At 42.3% G+C, this 15,006-nt stretch overlaps 1 protein-coding gene and 1 long non-coding RNA gene across 2 annotated transcripts; one reads left to right on the top strand and one right to left on the bottom strand.

Annotated features, from left to right (window-relative positions):
* Positions 1-2,300: 2,300 nt before the first annotated feature.
* LOC148128174 (uncharacterized) lies at positions 2,301-5,125 on the top strand. The gene is made up of 2 exons (XR_015740952.1): positions 2,301-2,954; positions 3,538-5,125. It is a non-coding gene; the product is annotated as an uncharacterized LOC148128174 (long non-coding RNA).
* A 1,400-nt stretch (positions 5,126-6,525) lies between these two features.
* Positions 6,526-10,425, bottom strand: SLC35C1 (solute carrier family 35 member C1). Its single transcript, XM_026707503.2, has 2 exons — positions 9,669-10,425; positions 6,526-8,066 (listed from the first exon to the last, which is right to left on the bottom strand). Exons 1-2 carry the CDS (start codon positions 10,243-10,245, stop codon positions 7,507-7,509), a joined length of 1,137 nt encoding a protein of 378 aa, XP_026563288.2. The 5' UTR covers positions 10,246-10,425; the 3' UTR covers positions 6,526-7,506.
* Positions 10,426-15,006: the final 4,581 nt, after the last annotated feature.

Here is a 15,006-nt window from a genome sequence, read left to right as displayed (position 1 = left end):
CGGCTGCTCTTCCTCCAGTGAGCATGCGTAATACCGCCCCCCCTCCCTCCGAGAGCTCATTGGCCGCCTGAAATTTATACGCGCATACAGTATTATAACTTGGTGGGTTGGCCTCGAGAGCCGCGGACTGCGGGAGAGGTGTAGTAAGTTTGTATGCTGTGTATCAGGAGGAGGAGGAGGAAGAGGAAGATTGGATTAAAATGGTGCCACGGGCGTTGGACGTAGGTTGAATTGAAGCCTCTCACTCAAAAAACATTCGTTTTTGTTTCCGCAGAGCTATCAGATCGGAATAAGGACGAAAAAGGCTGAAAGCAATCTGGACAGCTACCAGAGGGCAGCGAGATATTCAGTCTTTGTGTACCTTTGCATGCCTTTGCGTACGGTAGACCTGTAACCTATCGCACGTCCGGATTTCTGCAGCCCAGATTTGGCAGCTTTGCAAGAGAGAGGCTTTCTTTCATTCAGGGATCCTGAAATGATTGGAGAGTCAGGCGCCCACCGGAACCTCAGCTTGTGTTATTTTTTTCTTAAAGAAATGCTTGGAATTCTTGGAAATGTCCAATAATGTCCAATAATTACTTCGCTTTGTTTGCTTTAAGTGGAGTTACTTTCCGTCTTCCCCCATAAGTTTCATGCCTAAATTTTTAAAAAAGTTCTCTGTGGTTATACACCGTTAAACAAGGGTTTGTTGAATAAACTGCAGCTGAATGAGTTTGTGTGCCATAAATCATAAATATGCTTTACAAGAAGTCCAATCCAGTGCTTACATTCTATTTCCACTGCTTGTACATAGTAACAATTTGTTTATGATACTGACACTTGCAAATTAAAGGTATCGATTTTCTGTCAGTCTTCAGCACCTTGTCCTCAAAAGTATATTGTTTATGACATTAAAATCAGGTTTTCAGATATTACATTGGTAGGCCTGCCTGTCATACATTTATGTAATCTTAAAAATGCTACTGGTGGCCATCATAACATTCTGTAGTCTTATTGTGATCAGTACCTACAATCTGTTCAAAAGAGGCCTGAGGAAATGAGTTACTATAGACTATCCTGGTGGTTCAAAATATTTGGAAGGCACCAGATTAGGAAATTAAATGTAATTCATATCTTGATTAAAATATAAGTTTACTTCCTGATAAATAAGATTGCAACTAGGTTGGAAGAATTAGATCTCATAGTAATGTTATGCATATATGAAATGATACAGGCTGTATTAGAAAAGGGTTCCCTGTCTCCTACTGTGTCTGGTACACTATTTGTCTTTCACTTCCTCTTTTAGTTCCAGTATTGATTATAATTAGTCCCTGTTGGGCAAGTGAAATTCTGGAATCTTAATTGATGAATATGATGCACATGATGCATGTGCATAGGTAGAGAGAAATAAGTTCTTTATGATTCAACCAATTCATTCTGAGATGTATTTATTTGATTTATATTTTGTCTTTCCTCCAGGAACTCGAGGTGATAAATAAAACACATTTTTCTCCTTTTCCCCAACAAAATGCTGTGAGGGCTGAGAGTGACTGGCCTAAAAATCAAACAATGAATTTTCACTGTGGAAAAAGGTCTAAAATGCAAGTTTCTAACAACTTCTAAATCACACTTCAGCATACTCCGTGTTAGGTTAATTACTGAGAAGAGTCAAAGGACTCTGTACAAATTAAATCAAGAAAGATCAAAAAATCAAGTGAAAGATCAAGAAATCAAGTGGAATAAAGTGAATGGTGATAGCATGTCAAGCAAGTTCTTTTCAGGACAGTGGGAGGCTTAGAAAACTTATGGATGGAAGATCTAAGGATACTTTCATATGAGCCAGAAGCCCTGTTTACTATATCCATGTGTCTATGTACATTGGCAATACTGTACAGCATATTCCATTATATATGATACATATTCCTCCAGTTTAGGGGAGAGTTGAATCATGATTCTCAAATAGTTGTCTGGCTAATGTATTATCTCCTCTTCTGTTTTCTCCGAATGCCCACATGTCTGAATAATGTAGACTATTTTATGCAAGCCTAAGGAACATCTTACAAGGAAATTGGAGCCAGAGTAATCTACACTGCCTGTATGATTTACTAGCAAATCTGCAGGTTACTTGAGTCTTTCATTTTTGATGGTCATATTGGCAGCTTTTTTTCATAACGCAATAACAGAGGAAAAGACAATATTCAAAATAACAGGAAGAGGACACATCCCTGTAAACTAGAGACATATTTCTAATCAATTCTGGCATCATTCTTGCAATTCAAACTGTTCTGTACATCTGTGTGCCAAGTAAACATTTTCCAGTTTTAATGCATACTGGTCAAATATATGTTTAAAAGTACAAAAACTCATCCAAGAAAAAAGGGTAATTCCTGACATCAATAGATGGTTCTAAAATATTGCTGTGAAAATGTAGTTTCTTTCCATATGTGTCATATAAATTTTTAGCGCTAGTAACAAGGGGCTAATCTGTAGGATCTGCTACTGAAAATTTCCTGTGGCCAACGTTACATAATGCCGTCTTGTACTTCTCTCCAGCTCATTGGTAAGTCAGTGATGAAAGTGGACTTTTTAAAACTAATTTTGTTTATATATACATTGAGGAAACAGTGGGAAATGGACCTGTCCTATAGTACTGTATGATTTAACCAGATGAAATTGACAAATGTTTTTCCCCGTCCAGCTCAAGTGACAGGAAAAAGGTCAACAAATGGTGCCCCTCCTTCCCTTCTCAGTCCAGGAGAAGTAAAGAACATTGGGAATCCGCCAATTAGGGCTTGTAATAAACATGGACTGTAAAGCAGAGGAAGGAATTGAAATTTGGAAAACTAGCTTTAGTTCCATTCAGTTTATGCATGCCCTTTAAGCTGCTTTTCTGCAGGGCAAGAAAAAAACAAGGACAAGACTACTATCCAGTACTGTTTTTGAAAGCAACAGACTTTCTGGAGTGAGAACAGCAGGTATATATATCTTTGTCTTCCGATACTAATTGTGATCTATTCTTCAGAGCCTAGTTGTTCAGAAATCAACAAATGTTCTGATGTAAACAGGGCAAGACATGCACACACAGCTTGAGGAATGTGTGGCAGGGCTGACTTAATTTGCTTGCTCAGTCAAAGACTTCTAGCCTTCTAGTCTCTCAAGTTGGGAGGAGTGAGTTAAATGAGATGCCAGCCAAAAATCAAATACTATCCAGGAACAGATACTGGCTTGAAAGAATGAATAGAACAGGTGCAGGGGTTCAGGTAAGGGGCTGCACTTCTGGCAATTTCCTGTTTGCTAATGGTTTTATTTAATAGTACAGTCCTGTTAATGATTTATTAAATAGTGCAATTAACCTTACACCCCCATTGCTTTGACTGCTGGCTTCCTGTATTAGATCCTGATTTAATTCATATTGCAATATGAGAGTTGTTGACTTTATGTGGACTCTTTAAGTTTTATTTGCAAGTTAAAATAAAATAGTGTTTGTTCAGTTGATTTCTGAGATAACCTTTTTCATTTGGCAAAGTCAATAACAGTAATAGTATCCTTCTTTTATAGCATCTTCAAGTCCTATCAATAACAGCATTGTTGCTTCTGATAGTCCAAGATGGTATAAATACATTACTATTTCATAGAATCATAGTTGGAAGGGACCACAAGGATCATCTGGAGCAGTATTTCTTAACCTTGGCAATTTTAAGATGTATGGACTTCAATTTCTAGAATTCCCCAGCCAACACAGAATCTCCAAGGTTGACAAACACTGATTTAATCCTCTATCTTCAATGTACAGAAAAAAACGATTAGACCATTCATGGGAATATAGAGTTCAGCCTTTAAAAGCCTCAGGAGATAGAGAACCCACAACTTCTGTAAGTTTAGTTTTCAAGTTAAAGGATTTCATCCAAGCAATGTATTGGATTCACACATCTTTTGTCTACCAGAAATCATTGCTGATTTGATTTATATAATAGTTTGCATTAGAGTATAAAATGTGGTTGATATAATACAATGATGCGGTTCACACAACACACTTAATCAAAATCAAACTAAACTACAGCAGGGTGAAAACCTGGTCACTACATGATTTGAAACAAATTCAGGAAGCTTATAATAAAAAGATTGAACAGGTAGAGATAGTTCCAACTGCTATTTGATTATGAAAGAAATTGGTGATCTCTTGAACTACAACTCCCAGTATGCATAACCAATTGAATTCCGAAGTTGCAGTCTACCTTCATTTAAAGGCCTCAGGCTGTGTCAGGTTGACAACACTTCTTTTTCCAGAGGAAGACTTCTTATGTTAAATAGCGTTTTTTCCCTAAAGTATAGATAAAATTATACTGGGCAAATCCCAAAATTAAAATCCCAAAATTTTGGGCAGTGTAATGGATTGTAAACATGCAGAGCTACCAATTACTCATTACAGGAAAATATGTTGCTGCCCTAATTCAGCACATAGAGTTGAACAACAAAGAACAGAAATCTGATTACTTGCTCTCTAATTAGGTATTGCTATTAGGAAGGCGCCATTTGTTATTAAGAAGTAGTTAGGTGATGAATTTCATTCCCGTTTTCTTGTTTAAAATAGTCATCTTCTGCATTTTTTGTGGATAATACAGCAAGGCCTCAGCTTTTTTTAAAAAGGACAGTATGTAGACCTCTGGCCTCCCCTATCCTTGCCTAATTGTCACTTTTCTCATGCAGCCTAGCATGTCTGCTGATCTGCCAGTACAGGCCAAGCCACATTGCTGTGTAGGAATTAGTACTGCCACTTTCGGTAACCATTAGGCCAAAACATAAACAACAAATGCATTTAATTAAGATGAGCAATTGCAGCAGCATATTATATAAGCTTTTAGAAACCTGTTTAGGGAGAGGCTCAGTGTAGGCCTGGTAGAGAAAGGTGCTGTATGACAGCTGGAATATGGAAACATCTGTGATTGGCTGTGATAAGGAAAGATTCATCATAGCCACAGGGATATGAGATGTTATCCAGTATTTACACTCTTATTGATTGTTACCATGCCTTGTTATGCCTGTAAATATTGCCTATGTTAGATTTTGTGGTTAGACATATTCTTTTGCTTTGCTCAATAAATCCTTTCATCTTCAATTATGCCTTCATGGCATTCAAATCCACAAACCTCCTGCCTGCATTTTACTCTGTAACTCTGTGCCTGTATGCATCTGGTTTGCTTGGGACTAATGCAAGACTCTTAATAGGAAAGTCAGATTTTATATGCTTGTATCTTTTTCTGATCCAGCTTTAAATGAATTACTATCCTGCTCCTTTACTTTTCATCTTGCTGGTTTTATTGGTATAAATTTTTATCTCAAAAAGAAAATAAAACATTCAAAAGCAGCTGTTTGGTTAAAAAAATAATTTGGGTTTGAGCGTATACAGTAAACTCTTTATATAGAACAAACAAGTGTGAAAACCTAGCCCCTTCAATTAATTTGGGTTAGAAAATGCGTATTTTTCCACTACTGTGTATTGCACAATGAACAGTTCCATATTGGGCAGCAATAATCCTTGGTTTGATACCAATTGACCTTAAAAGACCTAGAAAACACCTCAAGAAATGGTGGGCAGATGATGTAATCAGTTCAAAGGTGTTAAGTGGAAATGGATCTGCAGTACATAAAAGCAATTGGGAAACAGTTGAAAAGGAAGATGGCTGATTTGGGCTGATAAATGAGAATGATAATGGAGAATGGTATTCGGGTTCCTGTTCTCATATACTGAGATGAAACTGGTTTGCTGCTCCAAGTTGCTGATGAACTGAAATAAAAACCTAGTGTTAAATTCCCCGCAGGATTTGAAAACTAAGCCCTCCTTTAGGATGAATCTTCTGCTTTGAGGTACAGGTAGTTCTCAACTTTCAACCAGTTGCTTAGCAACCATTCAAAGTTACATCACCTCCCCAGAACTACTTACAACCTGGTTTCAAAGTTAACAATGACTGCCATCTTCAGTGGTCACATGATCACATTTGGGCATTTGGCAACTGGCCTGCATTTATGGCCATTTGCAGCATCCTGTAGTCAAATGATCAAAATTTACACCCCCCCCCCCCTTTCTTTTTTGGCCAGAAATATACACTTAACTTTTGGCTTCCAGCAGAAAAAATCCAATTGATATAATGGACTTGCTTAATGACTACTTCAAAAAGATCATAAAATTAGGTATGGTCACATGATGACCTGCTTTATGATCTATACACCTCGTGGCCATTATTAAGTTGAGGATTACCCATATTTATGTTTGTGTTTATCCAAGACATCATAGCTTAAGGAAATAAAGGCAGTTTTGTTGAATCAAACCGAATTGCCATTAAGCCCAGAGTCTTGGTAGCACAGCGGCTAATCTGATGCATCCAGAAAAATTATAAGCAGTCTATAAGGACAATAACCTCATTAACTACTACTCCTTCAGGGTTGCTTTTAAAGTATTTTGCCTGTGAGTCAGGAGGCAATATATTATCGGTGCCCTCTGTTCCACTTCCTTATCATTTCTATTGTTACAAACAAAGCAGAGAGCCATTCTGAAAATAACAAATCAACGTTTTATTAAACACATTTATCAGTTGCAGATCTACAATGAGGGTATACACTTCCCAACACAAAATTAGGAAAGTGAGAACAAGGTAAGGACACTAGCAAAGGTCAAAGGCAAATGGAATTATACATTCCAATGATGTTTGGCTCCTGAAGCCAAGGTGGCCCTCTCAATAAGGAGAGTGCATATCAAAAACTAATGCACTTGCTCACAAAATGGTTTTTAAGAGCAAGAACATGCCAATATTTTTAACTTTGTAAGAGTCCATTAATAATCATTGACATCTGTTTCTTCAACAGTGCTGGGAAAAATAGCTGACTACCTAAAGCCATTTAGATCTAGAAGGAACCAAACCAGGGGACCTTTCAATGCCCTTTCTTATTTTCCTTTAGTTCAGTTCCTTTCCAATTAGGCTGTCCAGAGGAATGATAAATGTGCTGAGAAGCACTGGCAGAAAAATGCTCGAGAATCTTGGCATTGGGGTTACCTTTTCACCAGGCAAGTTGCAAATCTGTATTTCTTGCAACTTGTTTGTCTCACAAGGGCAGGAGGGCCAGCAATCTAAGAGAACTGTTCTCCTGCCTCTCCAGGAAGCACACTGGACTGTTGAGTGTGATGTGTGAGGAGACAAAGAGAAACATATCTACAGAACACGCGTATAACTTCAAGCAAGTAGAGCAAGGACCCACCTATTCCTCCTTGTTTAAAGTCATTTTTTAACAGAACACAAGACCCTCACCTTTACTAAAGAGAAGGCATTTGCAAAAGAAAATCACTTGTAAAAAAATTATCTTTTCCCCTTTCCAGTGATTATTGTAGCAAATATGCAATACATTGGAAATCTCGGCCTATCTTCTATTTTCTACATGGGTAATTACAGGCTACGCTTGCCTGGAAACATTAAGCGGTTTCTTGCTAGTTAAAACTTCATTTTATTCCTTCAGAGAGATGCAAGACTGGCAAATTCAGACCAGATTGTCATTTTTTTCATTTGTTTTTGGAAGAGGTTCTACTTGTACCTTCTTCATCTCCAATCCTTTTACCCAGGTATATGCAAAAGAGCCTGCTAGAACCATCATGTTACTACCCCACCATAAAAAGCTCTTGGTTTCTTCATAATAGAAGACAGCTAACAGTGTCTGGGCACAGGCTTTGGCAGTCCCAGAAACATTATGTGTAAGGGGGCTGGTATATTTGATCTGAAGTCCAGTCACATAGCCGATAGCAAAGCCAAATATCCCACTTAGAGTCATCATGCCCCAGAAATGGATGCTTCCCAATTTATCGAAGTGGTATAGTGTGAAGAACTCATTTGTGAACAACAAAAGGGGCAAAAACAAGACACAAGCATTGATATTGTTATAGAAAGTCAGACGCCAGATGCTGCCGTCCACAGCAGGAAGAACTTTTTTAGTGTAAATAGCATTCAGTGAGACACAGAGGCTGGCAAGTATCCCAAAAACGATGCCTGCCCAGGACAGAGTGCCTTCTGCTCCCTCTTGATCTATCCCAAGCCAGAAGCCACCTGCAATGTAAAAGAGATGGAAAATATACTGATTGGGCTACAAAAAGCAGGAGACAAGCCTCATACCTGTGTAAAATAAAACAATTTGGAAATTTTTAAAACTTCGGATATAATAGACTACTTTTTTTTTCAACTTCGGCTACTTGAAGAGGTGTGGATTCAACTCCCAGAATTCTCCACCCAGTTACTCTAATATTCTTGGTGGATTAAAACAACCCAGTCTAGCCTACAACCCTGGAATTTCCCGATATCTCTCATCTGAATATTAATCCGTGTCTGAGCTGAAATGGTTTGCTGAGACTGAATCACTATTCATTAAGATCCTTCACTCCATAATTTTCTGTCAAAGAGTGCCTGTAAGTTTTAAAACTTGTGACTATAAACACAATAGCTGTATCCCAAAGGTGCTTTTTCAAGTGGCAACTGGACTTTCTTGTTTTTCTTTGAAGACCTTTTGCTTCTCATCCAATAAGATTCTTTAGCTCAGAGTGAAATATCTTCAAAGAAAAACAAGAAGGTCCAGTTTTTTTTTGAAAAGGAACCTTTGGGACAACTATGACCTGGATGACTGAGAATCTCCACAGACATAACAGCTATATGTATCTTTGCAAGAGTGAAGCTTTATATTCTCCAGCATAAGCCACTAGATTGTATATTAATAGTTAGCAAGCTTAAGCAAACTAATAATAAAAGTTAGCAGAACTGAATCAATTCTATCAAGTTCTCTTCCACCTGATATTAATGAACAAGAAATGTTACATTAGTTTCATTCCAAGTATTATTGAGCAAGAAAGATTTACCAAACTATCTGACCCTCAGTTTTTGTCCTGTAAGTTGGGAACACAAACTCCCCCTTTTATTGTGGCCATATATCAAAGGTGTAGCCTTGCCTTTTCCATATATTTAATTAACAAGCATCCCCATTCTCCCACACTCACAATCAGCAATGGAGATCTGAACTGTATGCCTATGGCATCATCAGGAAACAATACCTTTTAGGATGCATTACTGCGTTTACTTCCTTATTACTTCTAAGATTCTATAGGATTGAACTGTTCTTTTTAGAGCCACTCTGGATGTGGCTCTTATTATCTAAACTCATTCTAAAGGATACTAGGATGCTCTTTTGAGTGGGCATTTTAAAGTAGATTTTGGCAAATTTTAGACAAGGATTGTGAGGGAAAGAGTTATTAAATCAAAGAATTTAAAAAAGCAAAAAGCCCAATCACTACTGACTGCCATGAGTTGTGCAGCACAATGGCCAATAAAAACAAGGAGTAAACATTAGAATATTAGCAGTCTCTCTATAGTTGCTAAGGTTAAACTGAAATCCTGCAAGCAAACCATTCAAGGTCCCTCTGTCCCATGGTGCATTTGACACTTGTTTTCTTGGGTAAGTCTCACTGAATCCTAATGGGCTTTCCCCCCAGTAAATAAACCTTTGCACACTGTAGATATAATAGATGATGCCCAATGTCGACTTCCATCATTCCCAAGCAGTGGTGAGACTGGTTGAGGATAATGGGAGACATAAGCCACATACTGGAGAAAGTGGCAGCCACTGGATTGCTTAGCTGGGGCCATTGGGAAGGCTCCACTCACCAATGATAATTCCACAAGACAGAAGGGCATACACGGATGTGGTTTGCTTCAGGAGTAAGTAAGAGAGGAGCACGTTGAACACGGTTGTGAGGGAGCGGCCCACGTTGTAGAAGGCCACGCCAACGAATTTGAGGCACAAGTTGTTGAAGGTGATCATGCCAATGAAGACCAGGGAAAGGGGCAGGACGCTGCGGGAGACCTTGAGGTCGATCCGGATGGAGGGAAAGTCCACGAAGCCCGGCGGGCAGCAGGAGGCCAGCAGGCTGAGCAGCTTGCAAATTAGGACGGTGACAAGGCACTGGTAGAAAGTGACGAAGAGCGGCGCATCCAGGCGCAGCGAAGGGCTGCCCAGCAGATACTTATTGAGGAAGACCATTGTGATAGAAATGAACCAGTAGAGGCAGACCACTACGGCGATCCGGACGGCCCGCAGGAGGAACGGGGGCTCCTTGCTGCGGCCGCCCTCGCTATCTTCCTCTTCCTCCTCCTCTTGCTCCTGCTGATGGAGCAGCGGCTCCGACGCACCGCCGAGGGCCATTTTGAGGATCGCAGAGCGCTTCAGCTGGACCCGGTTCATGTCGCCAAGCCTCCGCCGGAACCCTGCTCCCCGCCGAGAGGGAGCAGAGCGCTGCAAAGGGCTAAGGCATTTCAGGTCGTTCCCGAGGATATTCACGTCGGGTGCAGCAGCTCCGGACTCTGGTCGCCCGGGGAAACCCGCCCGTCCGCTTCCTTTTTCCTTGGCCCTCCTCCCCGCGGCGCATCCCCCTTGCTGCGCCGCGTGCGCAGACGAGGCGAGCCTTTCCACGCTTAAAGGGCCCGCGGTCGCCGATTGCCGGAGACGGCTGCGCGCGCGCCCTTCAACCCTGTGTTTTCCGCTGAGGCGGTTCCTCGTTTCTCCCGGTTCCTCGCCCGGAGCAACCTCGGTTGCGCGCCGGGGTGGCGCTCAAAGCTACTGTGAGCCGTTTCGGAGCGCCTGTCCCGGAGGCGCTGGAATCAACCGCTTGCTGGCCTGCCTGCGCGCATTTGTCCCGAGCAGCGTTGCGACGAGGATCGCGGCCACTTGCCACGTTGCGGTGCCAAGCAAGCGATCGACCCCCTTGGTTTTCGGTCTCTGTCTCTCTCTCTCTCTCTCTGCGGTGCTCTTTGGGCCCCGCTTGGGCAGTGGGAGAATCCGGGAGCAGCCTTCCCTTGCTTCAGGCCAGTCGAAGTGCCCTCCCTTTTTTTGGGTGTCAGGAGCAAGCCTTGATAGGACAAGTTCAGTGCACCCGGAAGGCACTAGATTCATGAAGGCAGGACTTGGCAGTCCTTTGCACAGAATACCTTATACCATCAGGCTTGAAATTTTGGGCTTGGACAATCTTGAATTGCGCCGCCTACGGTTGGACTTAAGCTAGGACACAAAATTATCTGCTACAATGTCCTACCAGTCAGCCTCAACGCAACAATACAAGAGCACACAATGGATACAAACTCAAGGTTAACCGCACCAAACTTGATTGTAGAAAGTACGACTTCAGCTACAGAGTGGTCAATGCCTGGAATGCACTACCTGACTCTGTTGCTACATCCTCCAACCCCACCTCCTTTAACCGCAAACTATCCACTATTGACCTCACCCCATTCCTAAGAGGTCTGTAAGGGGCGTGCATAAGTGCAGCATTGTGCCTCCCGTCCCTCTTATATTGTCCCCATTTATTTGTACCTATTTCCTGTATTCTTACTCATGTTTAATACTTATACATATTATCTTGTAAGCGATTGACAAATAAATAAAATAAAAATAACTAAAAAACAATGCGCCTGACCAAAGAAGGCTTCCAAGTTTCTCATCCATTTGCACACTGCCTATATTGCTTATGGCCACAGACACTGTCTTGGTTATCTGTTAAGGTTCCTGGGTAAAATGTGACAGGGACAAAAACAGCTGCTCCCATCCCACTATCATTTGTCAGCATCCTTTTGAACTCCAGTCTTCTGGTCCCCTTTTGCGCAGGAGCACAATGATTGACAGACAAAGACAGTTCTTTTGCCTAAAAGCAGATCTCTTGCTCCAGCTTGTCTTAATTCACTCCTAGCCGGCAGCTGATGCAATATCTGCCCATGTTTGCTCTTTTTTAATACCTTTGCTTCCCTGCTTTTGGCTATAAATAGAAGAGGAAACAAGGAAGCAGGTGGTGTATAGAGAATGAATTGCTGGAGTCTTGAGTTCCAGCTGTTCATTCTCCTTTTCTCAACTTCAGTCACCCTCAATCGTGAGGTGGGCTGAAAGTATAATAACAGTGTAACAACAGCAAAAGATAATAATAACAACAACAATAACAATGCTGGGCAGCTCTTTGAACTTCTGAAGTTGTGGCCTGCATCATTTAGCTTATTTATGCTCTTGGGAGGAGTCCCACCACTAAAACATGCCACAAAGTTTACCGATGTATCTTTTCTCTTCAGTGGTGAACATGGCCTGCACTCGTCCGCTAGCCAGGCTCAAATACCACACTGCACATTCCCAAAAGGAAAAGCAACCCCTGAGGCTACAGAACAGTTATTATACAGGGCCAGAAGGGAGCAATGCACATCCTAGGCCATGTACAAATTGAGATTACCTCAAGTCTCCTTGCTCCCTGCTGGTGGCAACAGAAAAAGTTGGGCATTTTTATAATTGAGGGCAAAGAAAAAGGAGTTTGTCCTTTTCCTTGTAAATAAAAGGGATTATAAGAAAAAAGAAAGTCTAGATAAAAGAAAACAGAATATTTTATTTCTAGAACGGTAAAGGTTCCCCTCACACATACGTGCTAGTTGTTTCCGGCTCTAGGGGACGGTGCTCATCTCCATTACAAAGCCAAAGAGCCAGCACTGTCCGAAGACGTCTCTGTGGTCTTATGGCCGGCATGACTAAACGCTGAAGGCACACGGAATGCTGTTACCTTCCCACCAAAGTGGTCCCTATTTTTCTACTTGCATTTTTACATGCTTTTGAACTGCTAGGGTGGCAGAAGTAATGAGAGCTCACTCCATTACACAGTGCTAGGGATTTGAACTGCCGAACTGCCAACCTTTCTGATCGACAAGCTCAATGTCACCGAGCCACCGTGACTGTCTCTTTTTATTTTATTTCTATAGAAGTAGGTAAATATATGTCACTCAGAATTTGTACTAGCCCAGTGGTGCAGCAGCGAATCCACATCTAACAGCCTGGGCATATGCCAAAGCCTCACGTAGGCAAAGGAGTTTTGATATATGCCAAGCCTCACGTAGGCAAAGGAGTCTTCGATACCTGCAAGGCCTCACGTAGGCTGAAAGCAGGTATCAGGAACAAAAGGATGCTGCCCACCTTGGGCTACTGGCTGGACTGCAGGCACGGATTGGTTATTTTGTATCCCTTAAGCACTGTGATTGGGTGCTACAATATATCCACTGAGACCCCCAACCCTTTTAACATGTAAAGTAGGCTGAACTCTCTTTTGTGACGTTTTTTGTTCAATAAAAGGGCTTCCCTGAGCGCGTGCTCGGGGCTGCTCATCCAAGACTGAACCGGCTTGGTGTCTTTCTTGATGCATTGGACTCAATGAGAAGCCCTCCTAATGCGGAGCAAAGCCGCATCTGGTGACCCCGACGTGATCTGCTGAAAAGAAGCAGACTCGCCTGCCTTCTACCTCCCATCTCACCCGGCCGGACGAGCCAGTTGCAACCCAGGGACGCCGTCTAGTCACGGATCCTTCCCCAGGAGAAATCCTCCCCTCAGGTGAGTATGGGCGGGAAATTCTCTAAAGTGCAGATGGTGCATCTGCAAGAATTAAGGGAATTAATGAAGAGCTCAATTTTGATTCTTAGGAGTCAGGGCAAAAAGCTCCTGGCTCCAACTAAAAAGGACCTCAGAGCCCTTTTAAAATACATCCACAAGCAATGTCCGGCTTATCCGGAAAAGGGGTCCTTAAAAGTCTCCACATGGCAACGTTTGGGTGACTTTTTTCATGATACTCCCAGGGCTCCGCCAAAGATTTTAACCACTTGGAGGGTGGTAATGGAATGTTTGATAGTTCAGAGCTCAGCGCTGACTAACGCTGGCAGCCCCCCTTCGGGAGGTCCCCTCCCTATGCTGCTGAGACCAAAACCAAAGATGCTCTCCCACTGGAAGCCTCTTCCCCCACAGCTCCTGAACCCTTGGTTCCTCCTAAATTAAATCCTGTGGGGGATCAGACACCCATGGGAGCAGTTGCACAAGCCATGGCACAGGGGCGCAAGGAGGGCTCTCTTACCCTAGAGGAGCTGTCCCTCTGCCCCACAGAATATGTGGGGGATGGAGCTGGGAATGTGTCTAGGCTTGAACCCTTATCCATGAAATTAATTAGAGATTTAAAACAAGCTGTGGCCATGTATGGCGTTCAAGCACCTTATGTCAGAGGTCTCATTAACACCAACAGCAGCTCCTTTTTTCTCCAAAAGGCTGTCCAGAGGCAAATTTCAAATGGAGAGGCCTGCAGAGAGCTTCTGTTGAAATTAGCCTTTGAGAATGCAAATGAGGATTGCAAAAGGATTCTGCAGCCCCTGGCTGCCCGAGGGGGGGTTTCCCTCTCGGACTATCTAAAGGCTTGCAGAATCATGGGGACTGTTTCCTACAATATGAAACACCTGGCAATGGCCCTGCAGCACGCAAATTCTCAAAACAGGCCGGCTGGGAATTGCTTCAATTGTGGGAAACCAGGCCACTTCAAAGCACAATGTAGGGCTAGGGACAATCCACAAAACAACAACAAGCCAAAAACAATTTACCCAAGGTGCAAAAAAAGGGTACCACTGGGCAAACCAGTGTTGCAGCACCACCCCCAACTGCAGGAAAACTAGAGGGGGCAGTCAGCCAGCCCCACTCCAAAGGCTGACACCATATCTTTCCAATTAATTGCTTCTGAAGATATGGAAATTGACATCCCAGGAACTGTGTACTTTCTCCCCATGTGTCTGAATAACTCCTCTCCCTCCTCTCGCTTTCAATGGAAAGTCCTACCTCAGGGCATGCTCAACAGCCCCACCATGTGTCAGCACTATGTAAATAAGGTCCTGTTACCCTATCGTTCTGCCTATCCACAATTTCTGGTGTATCATTACATGGATGACATCCTTGTTGCTGCTCCTGGACCCCCAGGTACAGTGTTTGCTTCGTTCTCTTTCCTGAAAGCCATCCTTGCAAAGGGAGGCTTGCACATAGCACCTGAAAAGGTGCAAGTGCTGACTCCCTATGCATATCTAGGCTATAAAATGCTCTCAACTACTGCCTATCCTTCACTCCCCTCACTCTCTCTGCCTCCTCAACCTACCCTGGTTCAGCTTCAACAATATCTGGGCA

The sequence above is a fragment of the Pseudonaja textilis genome, chromosome 1 (assembly GCF_049901715.1).
Source record: "Pseudonaja textilis isolate UNSWEBS1 chromosome 1, rPseTex1.2, whole genome shotgun sequence".
NCBI classification, from domain to species: domain Eukaryota; kingdom Metazoa; phylum Chordata; class Lepidosauria; order Squamata; family Elapidae; genus Pseudonaja; species Pseudonaja textilis.
Note: the sequence above shows the minus strand (reverse complement) of the source record. Positions and strands in the feature narration are given on the sequence as shown.

Bases quoted from the DNA above. Each gene is read 5' to 3' on its own strand.
- SLC35C1 (XM_026707503.2), bottom strand. From the start codon at position 10,245: ATGAACCGGGTCCAGCTGAAGCGCTCTGCGATCCTCAAAATGGCCCTC. The intron at 8,067-9,668 runs GTGAGTGGAGCC...TTTACATTGCAG, and splicing joins GTCTTGTGGAATTATCATTG to GTGGCTTCTGGCTTGGGATA.